Source organism: Eptesicus fuscus, chromosome 6, assembly GCF_027574615.1.
Source record: "Eptesicus fuscus isolate TK198812 chromosome 6, DD_ASM_mEF_20220401, whole genome shotgun sequence".
In the NCBI taxonomy this organism is placed as follows: domain Eukaryota; kingdom Metazoa; phylum Chordata; class Mammalia; order Chiroptera; family Vespertilionidae; genus Eptesicus; species Eptesicus fuscus.
In genome coordinates, this window is record NC_072478.1 from 75,126,624 (window position 1) to 75,143,099 (window position 16,476).

Consider the following 16,476-nt stretch of genomic DNA (forward strand, 5'->3'; position numbering starts at 1 on the left):
TTTAACATGCCCTGGCAGGGTAGCTCAGTTGATTAGAGTATCTTCCTGATTCACCAAAGCTGCAGTTGGATCCCTGGTCAGGGCACATACAAGAGTCAACCAATGAATGCATTAATAAATGGAACAACAAATTGATGTTTTTCTCTCTCTCTCTCTAAAATCAATAAAAATAAAAACACTTGAAGTTTGCATTAACCTTGTTCTGTTGCAGAGGGAAAAACTATGAAATGAAAGAGAAAGTTTGAACCCTTTTGGAGAACTGTGACTCAGAGTTACTCTCTCAGATATTGTTAGCATTTTTATAAAAGAGTTTCAGAATTAATAAAAACTAATCATTTTTAAAAACCTGGTAGTACATGTTTTGAATATTAGTCCCTTTTTACAGTTTTGCCTATTATAAAGAACATGTGAGGATTCATTATGCAAAATGTGCTCTTTGTCCACAGAAAAAGCATATCATTTGAATTTGGCACTTCGTAGTAGATGGATTTTTAGCAGCCTATTAACTCCAGGCACTTCTAGCAGCCCTTCGCCATTATTTCTGAATTCCTAGGAGGCTCTTGGATGCTTGGGTCCAGCCAGTGCAAAGATCTTTGAAGGCGGTATTTCCTCTCCATGCCTTTGCCTAAGGGAGCCTTCTGGGAGCTGAGATTCCCAGAACTATACTGTGGACTTTTGAAAAAGAGTCCACTTCATCCCCCAAGCCATCCTAGGGCCCAAGTGTCAGATTTGGAAAGCACAGAGGAGTGAATGTCTGGGAACTTCAAAGAGAACACAAGTTCCTCTGTAACTTTTTATTGGTCTGGTGTGCTATTATAGGTATGTCTGGGGTGGTAAGGCTTCTGTGATACACATTCAAGTTTGAAAGCCACTGGTAATCTTCGCTTTCTTTGTTGAATTTTGACTTGCTGTGATACAAAACAGTAATCTCCAAAGTGGGGCACATATATAGAAAGCCATTGGAAAGCAGGATGAATATTACAAAATATAATGTGCATAATATTTTGTTACAATATTGGTATATCTGTTCATATACACAATTAAAAATAAATTCACAATTATGGGAGATACTTGGACCTTAGGCAAGTTGCTGAAATGCTTTAAAAGCCTCATTTTTTTCACATATAAAATGGGGATATAATACCTATTTCTCAGGGTTGTGAAGATGAGGTGAAATTATATACATAAAAGCCTAAGCGACCATCGGGACTGTTCAACTGTTCGCCTGATAGCTATGACTCACAATGACCACAAGGGGGCAGACTCTCCGACCAGTAGAGGAGGGAGCCCCATTCCTCGTGGAATCAGCCATGGGTTAGGTTGCTGCTGGGGCACTGTCAGTCCCGAATCTGCTTCACCTGCACCCTGGACCCAGAGATTGGTTTTGGCCTGATCCCTGCAGGCCAGGCCGAGGGACCCCACTGGTGCACAAATCCATGCACCAGGCCTCTAGTTTCATATAATGCCTTAAAGCATAGAAATACAGTGCCTGGTGTATGATAAGCATTCAATAAATATCGGCCCTGGCTGGTGTGGCTCAGTTGGTTGGGCATTGTCCCGTGCACCAAAAGGTCACTGGTTTGATTCCTGGTCAGGGCACGTGCCTAGGCTTCAAGTTCAGCCCCCATTTGGGAGGCAACCAATCAATGTTTCTCACATTAATGTTTCTCTTTCTCCCTCTTTTTCTCTAAAAATAATTTTAAAAATTAAAAAATAAATATTGGCACTATTTTTACACTGGGTAAATGGGAGTGTGTTTTCTTATGCTGTCTTTCAATATTGCTATACCTTTCAATATTGTTATAAGTTGTATACCTAGTAAAGACAATCACTGGCTACTGATAAACAAATCTAGAAAGTGAGATTTTTTTGTATTTATATTTTTCTATTCAAATGAAATTATTTAAGCACACTTGTTGCCTCCTTTGAGAAGTCTTTAGAGGCAGCCAGCTCTCAGCTCTAGACAAAAAGGCATTCAAACGCAGGAATATCCGACTTCTGTTACACTCTGGCTACTCCGTTGAACTTGCAAATCATTTGACTTTGTTAATACAAAAGTTTCTGTTTCCTACATGGTTTTATGTACAAATGCCACTTCAGGTAAAAGTTTAGAATTATGGGTCTGGAATAGTCATGATAACGGTATGGGAGATTACAAACCATTCTCAAATTCCACTTCAAAAATAAAGCAAATGTGCTTAGAGAAAACATTTTAAAAAGTGTTTGGGAAGGATACTTAATATGCCCTAAAATGTGTGCACATTTTAGCTATTTCATATATATACTATTCCTTTTCTATATAAACAGTACTAGTATGACCAATCTTGTTTTCTAGTATCCTATCTAATAAAAGGGAATATGCAAATTGACCATCATGCCATAATAAGATGGCTGTGCCCACAGCAGAGGCAGGGATTCCGTAACACAAGATGGCTGTGCCCACGTGGAGGCTGAGTTCCTGTAAGGAGCCTTAACAAGCAATCAGCAGGGACCTGAGGCTGCATGGCACTGCGCTGGGGCAGGGAACCTCAGGCCATGCCCCCCATATCGGCAGCAGGCCGGGGGGCCTCAGGTTGCACCCCCCACATGGCAGGGCTTGACGGGGGACCTCAGGCCGCGCCCCTGCCTGGCAAAGCTTGATGGGGGACCTGAGGCCATGCCCCCCGCCTGGCGGGGCTTGACGGGGACCTCAAGGCATGCCCCCTGCCCTGGCCCGGGCCAGGGGACCTGAGGCTGCGGCCCCTGCCTGGAGGGGCTTGGTGGGGGTGGGGCCGGCTGGGTCTGGGTCTCCCAAAGTTTCAAGGTACACGTGGGTGGGTGGGGACTTGACTCTGGTTCCCGTGGCGCGCCCCAGACTCTGACAGGAGGGAGATTGTCATATACATTTTACTAATTTTCTTTCATCTCTGACACTTCTATTATAGAGAAAGGGCAAATAGCAATATTAAAATATTTCCTCTAATTCCCTTGTAATGTGCACAAATTTTGTGCACTGGGTCACTAGTTTTTATAATAGTTAAAATGATATTTAGAATCAAGTTATGAAACCCTGCCTGCCAGAAAATGAATGGGCTTGCCCGTTTGTTTTGTTTTGATTTTTAGAGAAGAAGGGAGAAACATTGTGAGATCCAAACATCAATTGGCTGCCTCCTGCATGCCCCCTAAGGGGGTGGAGCCTGAAACCTGGGCATGAGGCCTGACCTGAACTGGCAACCTCCTGGTGCATGCAAGGACACTCCACCGATTGAGTCACACCGGCCAGGCCCGGCATTCCTCAAATATTCTTGATTGCTTAGGCAAAATATTCTTGATTACAGGCACCCGCCTCTAGCCTCTTTGCACTTCCTAATAAAGTGTCTTCCTCTCAGCAGCCTTCCTAATTCTGGATATAGGCCTTTCTGGCATCTTTGAATTCCTGGAAGGAAGAACTGGGGAAACTAATCCCTTCTGCTAAGTGATATGTATGGGGTGACTGATATACCAGAAATCTCACAACAACTACATTAAAAGGATGGGCGCATTTGTAAGCAAATTACTTGTCCCATCGTTCTTGTGATGTGGAATGAAGAATGGCGATTCTGAGGTCATGGATGTAAAAACTTTAAATTATAGTATGTTCCACAAAATGAGGCTTTTCATTACCGCATAATCCTAGACCTGAGGGTCCAAGCACCACTTATTACTTGAATACTTCCATTTTGTTTGGAGGTGGAGGTCTCACTCTACCTATTCATAAGCAACGAAGGGGCAGAGGCTGAGTCCTTTTAATATGCTTGTAGCAGCACCTAGCACAGTAAGACTAATTTTTGTGCGAACAGCACTTAAAAGCACAGTTCCTCGAACATGACTGCTGGGTTCAAATCCTAACCCCATTAATCCTATAACCTGAGAAATGACGTCAGTAGTATAGTTCCAGCATCACAGAACTTGGGTGAAAACCAACCCAAGTAAGGAAGTTACTTCCTTTTGTGGCGGGTTCCTGCAGCCCAGCTGCAGCCCACAGTCTGCACTGGACCCAGAGAAGCTCCCCACGACGCGCATGCGCATCCCGGCTTCCCCCCGTTACCTTCCCGGAGCTTGCGTGCTGGTCGTCGGCGGGAGATTGGATCTCGCGATGTGCGTGCGCGTGCGCGGTCCTTGCGAACTCTCGCGCGCTCCACCCCCACCCCCTCGCAGTCCGGGGCTGTATCGGCCTCTTCCTCCTGCGTCCCGGGCAGGACCCTGAGCTGTGGCCAGGGCTGGAGCCGGGAGTCGCCACCTCGCCACCTCGCCGTCGCCGCTCCAGCTGCCTGCCCCTCTGTCTTGGGCTCCGCGCGCAGTGCAGAGGCGGCGGGCTGGGAAGGGAGCGTCGCCAGTGTGAGGTTCCCAGCCGATGGGCAGCCCCCGGGCGCACTGAGGGGCTGGGCTACTAGCGGCTGAGGTAGGTGGACCCGCGGGGAGTACTCGGCTCGGCGTGGGGTAGAGTCGGGGCGGAGGACGAATGTGGAGGAGGCGGCGAGAACGGGGCCCTGCAGCCTGGTGAGGAGAGGTCTGGGACCCGCGCCCAAGGAGGGGCTCTGGCCTAGCCCGGAGCGAAAGGAGGGCCCTTGGACGTAGCCTCGGCTTGGAGCCATTATTGGGGGGAACTTCCTCTTGCGGCGGGCGGGAGGGTTCATCCTTTCTTTTCTCTAAGAGGTCAAAATCAGCAGCCCTCCCGCCCCCTTAATTAAAGCCTGCTGGCTTCGACAGGGACATCTGAATGGGGTGGCCTGCGGGCTTGTACAGCTTGCAGAACTCCGGGTGCACGGACAGTGGGCGAGGGGTTTTGATTATGGAGGGTACACAGCCCTCTCTCTCGTGTTGGGCGTGTATGGTCTGCAAAGTTGTTATTGCTAGTCCATTAATAATCGCTTTCCGGCACAACAGGTGCTCCATTTCTGAACCCTCATGTCCACTAAGGTTTCTGGCTGCGGGAAACTGCGCTTTGGGGCGCAATTAAGGAGTAGGAAGAAGACAAAGGAGGCCGTTATTTATGTTCTGTCCTGGTGTCAAAACTTTCCTTGGGGCGGGGGGGGGGGGGGCTGCATGTGTAGCTCCTGGCATCTGTTTGGTCTTTGCTGAATAGACTTTCTGGGTGATTGAGGTGGGTGAGTCACAAGTTGATTTTCATTTAGAATTATAAAACCGTATATGGTTCTATGTAATTGTTTGAAGCCAAATGACCTGAAATAAATCTCTGATAATCATGTTATGTTGGATCTTTGGAAGAGAGCAGAACTTGGAATTCTTGAAAGGAAGATTTTCTCCCGAGTGTAGAAAGCTTCATGAATGTTTTGAAAGTTACTAAAAACATAATTCTTTAAAAAAAATGTATTTTATTGATTTTTCACGGAGAGGAAGGGAGAAGGATAGAGAGTTAGAAACATCGATGGGAGAGAAACATCAATCAGCTGCCTCCTGCACACCCTCCACTGGGGATGTGCCTGCAACCAAGGTACATGCCCCTGACCTGAATTGAACCTGGGACCCTTCATTCCGCAGGCCGACGCTCTATCCACTGAGCCAAACCGGTTAGGACTAAAAACATAATTCTATATGTTGGCAGTAATGACCAACACATTCAAGAGAAGGGTAAGGAATTATTTTATACTAGAGGCCCGGGTGCACGAAATTCGTGTATTGGTGTGGTCCCTAGGCCTGGCTGGTGATCGAAGTGGGAGTGTCTGGCGTGGAAGGGCAGGTCCCAGCTGACCTCTGGGCCCTGGGCAGTACCTGGGCCCCCAGGCCTCCACGCACCCGCCTCCGCCTGAGTCATCGGCCAGGCTCCCTCAGTGCCTGGGAGCTGGGCGGCATCTGGAGTCTGCTCGCACCTGCGTTGGCCTGATGCTGCCTGCTCACCTGCTCCATCATCCTGCCGTGGTCCCGCTCTCATCACCAAAAGACTTTTGGGGTTAAACACACAGTTAAACAACTTCAGGAGGGCTAATTTATGCTTTAAAAATTATAATTTAGTCATAGTTAAATATATTCAGTGAACTTTTTTATTTTTATTATATTTAAATCCTCACCCAGGATATTTTTCCATTGATTTTTAGTGAGAGTGGAAGGGAGGGGGAGAGAGAGAGTGAGAGAGACAGGCAGACAGACAGTCAGACATCAGTTCGTAGTCTCCTGCACCGCTCCTGATTGGGCAGAGCCTGCAACTGAGATAATCAAACGGGGGACTCTTCAGTCCGAGGGCCGACGCTCTATCCACTGAGCCAAACTGCTAGGGCCAGTGAGCCATTTTAAAGAACATCCTTTGGTGGTCCACACGGTCTGTTCTGTAACGCTTGACTTTCAAGTCCAAACTTTCCAGAAACAGAGTTCATCCTGACTTAACCTTTTGCACTCGGATGTCGAGTGTGACTCGACACGGTTAGCATTAGAATAAAGGAATCGAGAAAAAAGCAAGCGAGTGCAAAGGGTTAAGAAATGTGTTCTGGCCCTAGCCAGTTTGGCTCAGTGGATAGAGTGTCGGCCTGCGGACTGAAGGATCCCAGGTTCTCTTCCAGTCAAGGGCACATGTCCGGGTTGTGGGCCCCATCCCCAGTAGGGGGTGTGTAGGAGGCAGCCAATCAATGATTCTCTCTCATCATTGATGTTTCTCTCCCTCTCCCTTCCTCTCTGAAGTCAATAAAAATATATTTAAAAATAAAAATAAATGTGTTCTGTCTACTTTCTATGAGCTCTCTATTATTATTGTATGGTAAGAGTCTTTTGAGAAAGAACAGTTAGCTGGTAAGCCCTGAATTGGGAGTAGGGAAGGATTATTAACTGTAGGATTGATGCTTGCATATACAAATACTGCATACATATATATGCATACATTTATATATAAATAGTTTATGCACACAAAGATCTAATGGTGCTGATTCCTATCTTAACAGGTTGAATCTGAAAGTAGAAAATGATTGTTTCCTATTTATATGGGTAACTGTAATAAATTTCTTGCCCAGCTTATTACTCAGTTATGGAGTAAGCAGAATACTGTACTGATTTCTTGGAAGTACAGGGAAGGAAAATATAGAACCATATAGAAAGACTGCCCTTTAGAAATGTTCTTTAAGCCAGTGTGTCATTGTCTTTTCATTGGAATAAACAGCTTTACTCCTGTCTATTGTGTTTTAGTGCTGAGAATAGTGTTTTGCATGGAGTTGGCCCTCAATAAATGTGAGCGTTGTCAGAATTAACATTATACAAACCAGATGCTTACATTTCTGGAAGAGATGAAAGGAGTTGAAGAAGGGTGCTTTAAAAATGTTTTTAATTGAAGAACTACTTTTTTAACGTGTTTTTTTTTTTTTCCAATGTTGGTTGTTATCTGAGTAAAGGATGTCTAACAGCATCTTGCCTCTAAAAGCGTAAGGTAATGTGGGAGCATTTGAGATCTTGTTTCCCAGCATATGTCATCAGTTTGGCTCAAATAGACTCATAAATATTTTCAGCCCTGGCGGTGTGGCTCTGTTGGTTAGGTGTCATCCCGTCTGGGTTTGGATTCTGATTCCCGGTCAGAGCACATGCCCAGGTTTCGGGCTTGTCCCAAATAGTGGATGTGCAGGAGGCAGCCGATTATTGTGAGCTCACATAGATGTTTCTCTTGCTCCCTTTCCCTTTCTCTCTTAAAAAATTTTTTTTTCCAAATAAAATAAAAGCCTAACATAATGTAAGCTGAGATTCTATATATCCTGAGTGCTAATAGATGGCAAATGTTCTGATACATTAAGAGAAAATGAAGTTAAAGGAAGTAAGGTCCAGAGGGAAGGTATTGGTAAGTTAGTGGTAGCAACTTAAAGCAATGAAGGGAAAAGTTTGTAGGGAAAAAGTTTTCTTTTACTGGCTGTGCTTTCCCTCCTGTGGAAGAGAATTTGGACCTTTCTACCTCTTTTTATTCGAGCTTTCCAGAAAGGTGATTTCTGAATCATAAAATTGTAAAAGGGGTCACTTTTTATCTTACAACTAGAGGCCCAGTGCACGAATTCATGCACGGGAGATTGGCTGGCTGGGGGGAGGGGCCATGGGCGATTGGCTGGCGGACCCCATCCCTGATTGGGATTGGGGGGCCAATTGGGAGCGTGGCCAGCCAGAGGGGAGGGGCTGCGGGCCTATCATGGTGGGGTGGGCTGATCATGGGGTGGAGCTGGCAGGCGGGGGGAAGGCCGTAGGGCATTTGACCAGCCGGCTCTGCCTTTGATCGGGGTGGGAGAGTCCAGTAGTGGGCAGTACTTATTAAAGGATAATTTTGAGAATAGTAACTGGGAAGAATGGTAAAAGAGCAGGTTTGAGCAGAGGAATAAGTAAGGCTGCAATGCTGGCCAGGGATCAGCTTCAGAGAACCACATAGAGAGCTCTTGAGTCAATGGGGAAAAAGGAGACATATGTACCTGATTGGGCCAGTTCGCTAGCCACAGTGGGCGTCATAGCGACTGGTCATTACAGCGTTACGGTTGCTGGCTTTTTATATGTATAGATCTTCTGCTTAAAAGTCTGAGTATGTTTCTCTTTGTATTTGCAATTAGTCTCTACTCTAACTTTATTGGAAATAAACTAGCGTTTTGATTCCTATATAATGCCTGTGTATATTTCTCAATTAGTTTATAACTTGATGGAGAGAGGAATGTGGTTGGTCCCTTCACAAATCCCAATATTGGCTTTTCTTCAATTTAGAAAACAAATTTATTTCACTTTATAGATGTTATCAACAGAAAGGTTTTGTAAAGGTTTGAAGAGGTAGGGGCTAAAGAGGTAAATAAAAACTTAAATAGAAATATTTTAAATTAAATTAAGTCCTGCATTGTCATTTTAGTATAGCTGAGTGATTCTCATTGTAGGGGGTGGATTTTGTCCCCCAGGCACTGTCTGGGGAAATTTTTGGTTGTCAGAAATTGGGAAGGGGAAGAGGAGGGTGTAGCTATTAACATTTCTAATTAAAAGCCAGGGATGCTATTAAGCATCTTAAAATGTGCAGGACAACCCTTCACAACAAAGCATTACCTGACCCAAATAATAGTCCTACTATTGAGAAACCCTGGTATAGTTTTATACTGTACTAGAGGCCCGGTGCACAGATTCGTGCATTGGTGGGGTCCCTCAGCCTGGCCTGTGCCCTCTTGAAATCTGGGACCCCTTGGGGGATGTCTGACTGCCAGTTTTGGCCTGATCCCCAGGGATTGGGCCTAAACTGGCAGTCCGACATCCCCCGAGGGGTGTAGTAGTGCGCAAAGTGGCAGGCGGCCTGGGAGGAGCCTGAGCCTGGGCCAGGCGCCACGCCGCTCCCGCTCATCCCAGCCCGGCTGCACTGCTGCCGCCTCGGCTCAGTAGCGCTGCCGTGGAGGCGGGAGAGGCTTGCACAGCAGCAGCTGTACTTGCCAGCTGTGAGCCCGGCATCTGGCGCCTGTTGGTTGGCTGAGCACCAGGGGGCAACTCCTGCATTGAGCATCTGCCCCTGGTGGTCAGTGTGTGTCATAGCGACCGGTCGACCAAGTTAGGCCATTCGGTTCAGTCGCTTAGGCTTTTATATATATATAGAAGATTATATTGTTGGTTCTGAAGGCAGGTTATCTGAATTTCTTTGGCTTTACCATTTCCTAATGTGTTGCTAAAGTCTGCCTCAGTTTCTGTAAAACAGAATTAATAATAGTATGTTCCTCATAGAGTTGTGGTAATGATTAAATCAGATAATCTTCACAGTATCAAGCTTATTACCTGACACATAGAAAATGCTCAAAAACTGTTAACTTTCAGCGAATATTAATACATTTTGAACATATCTTGATGATCTTTCCTTATCATCTGAAATTAGAATTTGAGCTAGTGAGAATTAATAACCTAGTTCTCATTATATCCTTGGGGAATGAGTGAATAATTACTCTTTTTAATATTTGTGTTCAGTTAGGTCAGTCTTGTTTTATGTTCTCAAGTCTGTAAGACTTCTGCCATAAACAAATAGCTTCTCATTGTTGATGTTTTTCCTTCATAGTTAAGACTTTAAGCCAACTGGCCAACAGCTCTGTATCTGTTAAGTTTCAGCAAATATTTAGTAATATAACAGAGTTCAATTCTGTGACTTGATTTCCATTTCCTTTTGCCTTTATAAAATGAAGTAAATTTACAGTGGTTTTGACTTACATTAATTATCTGTTCTTGGAGCCTCTGGGAGTAACTATTTTTGTGAAGTTTTGGTGCAGTATTGCACGTACAAAGGGTATAGGAAAGAATCTTAACAACTTGAGGCTAGGCCTTCAGATACGTTTGAGACTCTTTTTCTAAATCTGAATTGGAAACCATATAGGTATTTATCTTTTTTATATAAACTCTCATTTTCTGTGTGTCTAAACAATAAGGGCTGGCTTGTTATGGTGATGGTTTAACACAGCCTTTACAAAGAGAAAAACATCACAGGGATGTCCTCACAGCCAAAACAGAGACTTTGGTCTGTTTGTTACTAAGTCATAGGGCTCTTGTAAGGGAAAAAGATCCATGCCATATTTATGATCAAGAGAGAAAGCAGTGTTGTACGTTCAACTTTTTGTCTTGATAACCCTACCATTTTATTATGGTTGTTACCCATATTGTAAGATAAGTCTCAGTTGTTGGTATAAATGTTCACTCATTTTAGCTAATGGAAACGCTTGTTTACTCTCTATATTGGTACTGCCTCCTGTTTGAATAGTCATTTGAAGGGAGTCAATATGTTTGGTCAGGAGATTGCATTCATTGTTTGGCACATTCCACCTTTTGTAAAGTATAATATACACTCAGGATTGTGTATAAATAATAAATTGTGATCTGGAAACTGTGGCCAGATCAGAAGTATACATGTGAGAAGTATAATAAAAGGCCAGAGGGAAACATTCTATGAATGTTAGGCAAACTGAAGGAAAAAAAAATCATGTTAATAAGAGTTCTTGTTTTTACTGTTATCTTTTTTGGGTTTAATGATCTAGAAGAAAAGAGAATATAAATTATATAGGTATATAGAATATATTCCTATAGGATATAAAATATATTCCTACAGAACATAACAGATTTATTTTCTACCTGTACACTTTTTTAGTTCCTAAGCAGAGAACATTAACCTATTAAATCAGTATTATAGTTTAGTTTGTGTGGCATTTGTTCCTACCCGTGATTAAATTGAGAAAAACAAGTATCTTTGAATCTGCTGATGTGTGTTTGTTTATAAGTGGTCTGGAGTCCTGCCTGTTAGCCTAATTTTAGGTTTCCTGCATCGTTGTTGAAAGACAGACTATTTTCCCACTGAATGCTGTCATACAAATATATATTTGTATATGTATATTTATGCATATTTGTTTTATTTTTTATTTTTGGTAGAAAATGATGCATCCTGTTGCCAGCACTAATCCAGCTTTCTGTGGGCCTGGCAAGCCTTCCTGCCTTAATGAAGATGCCATGAGAGCTGCTGATCAGTTTGACATATATTCCTCCCAGCAAAGCAAATACAGCCACACAGTCAGCCACAAACCAATGGCTTGTCAGAGGCAAGACCCATTAAATGAAACGCACTTGCAGACTACAAGTGGCAGAAGCATAGAGATAAAAGATGAACTAAAGAAAAAGAAAAATCTCAATCGATCTGGTAAGCGCGGCCGGCCTTCTGGAACCACCAAATCAGCAGGATACCGGACCAGCACAGGCAGACCCCTGGGAACCACCAAAGCGGCTGGATTTAAGACAAGTCCAGGCAGACCTTTGGGCACAACCAAAGCTGCGGGATACAAAGTCAGCCCAGGGAGACCTCCAGGTAGCATTAAAGCTCTATCCCGTCTTGCCGATCTTGGTTATGGCTGTGGCACTGCTGCTTTTCCTTACCCCATGATGCACAGCAGAGCAGTTCATGGGGTAGAGGAAACCAGCAGCGAAGTCAAGCCGCCCAGTGAGTGAAGGAGGCAGGAAAGGAGGGCCAGGTTTGGAAGGAAGATGGTGAATAATCCCAAAGCTTCTTGGTTTTATTTTGACATACGTGATTTTATGACCTGGGCTTTCCACATTTGTTTTCCTGTTTTTTTGTTTGTTTTTCCTGCTTTTGCTCAGAAACTGCCATATGCTGATAGATGCACTCAGGGCACAAGCAGTGGCATTGAATTTGTACATAAGTTCAAGTATAACATCTAACGAAATCATTTTTGCTTTTCCTTTAGAGTTATGATTGTGTCTCATATTTCATTACTACTTTTGGCCATTCTAAATAGAAGCTTTATGTACTAAAACAACAGAATCCATTATACCCATTAGTTTGTGAAGTAAGTCTACAATGTAAGAAAGATAATATCTAAGGTATTTTTAACTGATGGAACAAAGCAAACTAATGATTCACCATTATTTGAAGTATGTCTGTTAGTTTTTGTAACTTTTATTTTCATGGGCCAGGACACAGATATTTGTATGCTTTGGCATTTACATAGACTTCAGATGTTAAAAATTTTATTTTTAATGTTCTAGGTTTAGGCAACTTATTTATTGATCTAAATGGCATTAACTGATTTAACCATTTGTTCCTAAAGGAATTATTTAATGTTTGCCTTTCAGCAATGATAGGTTGTGTCTTTTTTAATTGCCTAAGAGCATATATACCAAACACTACAAACAATTCAAACTTTTTAATAAAAACTGCACATTACATTTTTGGTGAAATACAGTACATTCTGAGAATAGCATATGTAATATAATAGAAAAAGAAACATTCTTAAGGTTTGCATGGAACTGTATTCACTACATTTTGCCTTTCATAGACTTAGTTGTAAAGCATTATACTTAAAACATTTATTATTGTTCATTTATTCAGAATGTTTTTTAGTGTTTTTTTTTTTTTTTTTTTCTGAGAAATTGTCCGTTGCATTAGCACTTACTGTGGATTCAGGTTTATATCTACCAAAGGACACAAACTGAATGGTAGACTGTAAAACTGCAATAAACAAAATGCAGTTTTCTGTCAGAATACAAATATTAAGAAATATATAGGAATCCATCTGTGCATGGAACATGTAAAAAATATGTGAGTTAGTATAATTAAACACCTAATTGTGGCTCCAGTGAGACCACACTCAAAATTTTTCCAGCAGTGTTTGCTTTAGAAGTAAGGTAGATGGAAAAGAAAAAAAAGTATTGGGTATAGTAGGGACAGAAGGAAATCTTCTTGACTCCTTTCTGAAAGTAATATTTTTTGTTGATATACATTTTATTTATCCTGAGTTTGGTCTGAATAAACTATTATAAACTTTGGATTTGAAAAAAATTTCCACTGAACTTTAAAGTTACAATGTATGTATTTGTGATTTAAAATGCCTTTGAGATTATAATATAGATTTGCAGGACCCAAAAACTTTTAAAGTGATTAAAAGTTTAAAAAGGCACATATTGTGTTGTTTGGGCTTGCTCTCAGTTAATACAAACTCTGATTGCAAATGGATGTCATGTTTCGTACCTTTTTTATCAGGAAAAAAGCAGCAAGCCTTCAGGTGTTCCAGTGATGCCTGACACAATGAGCTGGAGTTTATGCTGCTCTTTACAGTAAGAGGTGTTGCATTGTATGTGGGGACTGTGTGTGCACTGGCATCTAAGACAGTGACCTCAACAATTTTAGCTTTGCACAAACCATAGCGAACAATGTTGGATGATTACATAATCAGTTGCAACATTCTGGCAGCTAAATTGCTATAAGAGTTTCTTCCTGCAGAAGCCTAAAATATAAAATTTTAATAATTTACTCAGAACAGTATAACTTTTGACACACACAAATGCATACATCTTTATTCATATATTTATCCACTTTTATTATGTATCTGTCATTTAGCTATTTCTCAGATTGATGTTCAGCAGTTGGATGCTTACAAATCCTGTTTTGAGTTCCTGAAAACAGTTGTTTAATTAAATATTCTACTGTAGAATAATATATACCACTGTCAAGGATTTGATTGCATGATGTGTTTTTATATGTCCATTTGACATTGCCCTTTCAGTTTATTTTGATTCCTGATTTTGTTATACATAACCTTCCCTTTCTCTTTGCCCTTTCCAACATTCATTCCCTCCTATTTTCCCCATCCTCCAGCACATCTACTCAGTGGTGCTGTGCTGTGTGTCAGAAGGTAAAGCAGGTGTATTATTGTATACTGAATTTTTTTATACATTTTAATGAAATGGTGAAATCAACTAAAGGAAGTATGTGCATAACAGTGTTTATTAGTATCAGGAGCTATGTCCCAGGTAAAAAAGGGGGGCAAATGGCTACAGTTGTGAATGGATAACATCATTTAGAAAGCTGAATTTTCTGTTCATGTGAGCAGTTACTTGGAGTATTAGATCTGTGTGCTGGTGAGCATCTATTGATTATACTTCCTTTTCTCCTTGTGAACAGTTTATTGATGCCATGCTGAAGAGAAAGACACATCTAAGTGATAACATGAAGTCTTAAACTAGAAAATATTTTTACTTATCTATACTCTAAAAACTACATTGTGCATCTTTTGTAACACTGTCTCTTGTCATGATAAACACTGAAATAGCATGTTAAAATGCCTATACTTTAATCAGTTGGGGAAAACTGGCCTTTTCGTCCCACTGTTATGATTGTTCCTTTGTTCCTTTAAAGGTAAATTGCTAATTTTATAATGTGTAATTCTCTTCACAAAATAGGTTTCACTATTCTATATTAAAACTGTTGGTCAGAAAATGATCTGCTGTTCAAGTAAGTTTGCTTTACTTTTTTCTTTAAAAAATATTTTAACATGCCTTATTTATTAATTCTTACATTAACCAATGAGCTAATGCAGATGAAATTTTCATTTTTTGACAAATATAGCCTTGCATAATTAATCTTTAGTAGGGGATGATTTTGATACTATCTTTGGAGTTTTGCACTGGATATTAAAAAATACTGGCACGTTGTGTTGGAAGAAAAGTATCTTCTTAATTTTTAATATTTGGGGACATTTTTAAAATCAGTGTTTCAATCAGATTAAAAAATTCTTTATTTTTATTTACTTTTTAAAAGAAACATGTTAAAGTAATAAAAGTAATATTCATTCCAAACTGATTTTTGTGTGAATTTACATGTATATTTTCATGAAGTAAGAATAGAGTTTGAGTTAAGGAGGAAAAAAATTATCTGAAACCATTTATTAGGTCAAAAGTAATCCATCCAGTGTAAGGAAAATCAGTGTATGAGTTAAAGAGAAAAAAAACCTAACCTTCTCTTTTATATTTTAAGAAGCTTTAAAAGAACAATTCAGGGGATGTTGACTGTAACTGCTACTCTGTCAGTCATTGTCTCTATATGCAGTAACATTTTATGATCGCTTTATGGTAAAATAGAAGAACTCACAGCAGTTGTTGAAAACATGTTTTCCTTGGACATAAAATATTTTGATGCTTTAGGTTTCTGTTTTTATTATAGCTTAACTATATCCTTAAACTCTAGGATGTATCTAAATCTTTGCTTTTCCTCCATCACCCCCAAGTAGATAAATATGTGCTCTCACATATAATGTATTTAATTTTTGGAAAATTTCATGCTATAGTAAATCAAGTGTGTGATTTATAGTAATCAGACCACTTTGATTCTTTAAGCTTCACAGTTTCCTTTTTCCACAGATAATTACAGAGAAAATAATTACCAATTAACTGATATAAGCACGCTGTCCTCTGCTGTAAAAAGTCTGAATAGATACTGTGTATGTTTTTATGTCCATGAACTTGAGCTACTCATGTGCAATTGTGTGTATGGGAATGGAGTAGTGTTCATGATTTGTATCTACATCATCATATGGATGTATATTTATTAATAAAGTCATTACTTTAAAACCAATTATGTTTACTACTCTATTTCTGTAAGTAGGGAAATGGTAAATGATACCGTTCTTTTATGACCATGGATGTTGTACTTTCTTGGATTGTGCTTCCTGAAATCTCCTCTACACTTTGGTTTTTCTCAAAACAGTAATATTTATGTATTTGTAATGTAAAATTTAACTTATAAATGGATCTTTTTTTCTTTGTTATTTCTTGTCTTTTTGATAGTAGCCCTTCTAACAGGTGTTGGACTTAATCTTAAATGTAGAGAACTTACCATTTAAGTAAAAAACCACTTTAATTAGTTATTTTCCCAAGCTTTCAACTAGTCTAATAAATTCAGCAAACTTTAGTAACTGTTGAGCACATATTCTACAGTGTGGCATTCACATTTATGAAGAAGACAGTCTCTACCCTCAAGGAACCCATAGTGGAAAACAAATGCCTTAATATGTAGAATTAAACAATATAATGCCAATTTTTATTCATTCATTATTGACATTTTAAGATACTTTATCTCCCAAATTAGCTAATTAATTTTAGCACAGAGCCGGTGAAACTATAGCCCATCTGCCTAGTCCTAAACTTTAGGCTAGTTTTTAGATGAAATTCACAAGAAAAATGGATTACTGTACTTATTCTCTATCG

The 16,476-nt window shown here is 40.7% G+C and overlaps 1 protein-coding gene across 12 annotated transcripts; it reads left to right on the forward strand.

The window, feature by feature from the left end:
• Positions 1-4,150: 4,150 nt before the first annotated feature.
• Positions 4,151-15,844, forward strand: C6H5orf24 (chromosome 6 C5orf24 homolog). 12 transcript variants are annotated; one of them, XM_054717857.1, is made up of 6 exons: positions 4,152-4,420; positions 11,353-11,782; positions 13,475-13,555; positions 14,090-14,126; positions 14,396-14,725; positions 15,631-15,844. In XM_054717857.1, the coding sequence occupies exons 2-3, from the start codon at positions 11,356-11,358 to the stop codon at positions 13,513-13,515; spliced, it is 468 nt and encodes a 155-aa protein (XP_054573832.1). In that variant the 5' UTR covers positions 4,152-4,420; positions 11,353-11,355; the 3' UTR covers positions 13,516-13,555; positions 14,090-14,126; positions 14,396-14,725; positions 15,631-15,844. The 12 variants fall into 12 exon arrangements, with proteins under 12 accessions (XP_008140393.1, XP_054573832.1, XP_054573831.1 ...); XM_054717856.1 differs by having other exon boundaries at positions 13,475-13,548; XM_054717859.1 differs by having other exon boundaries at positions 13,475-13,548; positions 14,674-14,725.
• Positions 15,845-16,476: the final 632 nt, after the last annotated feature.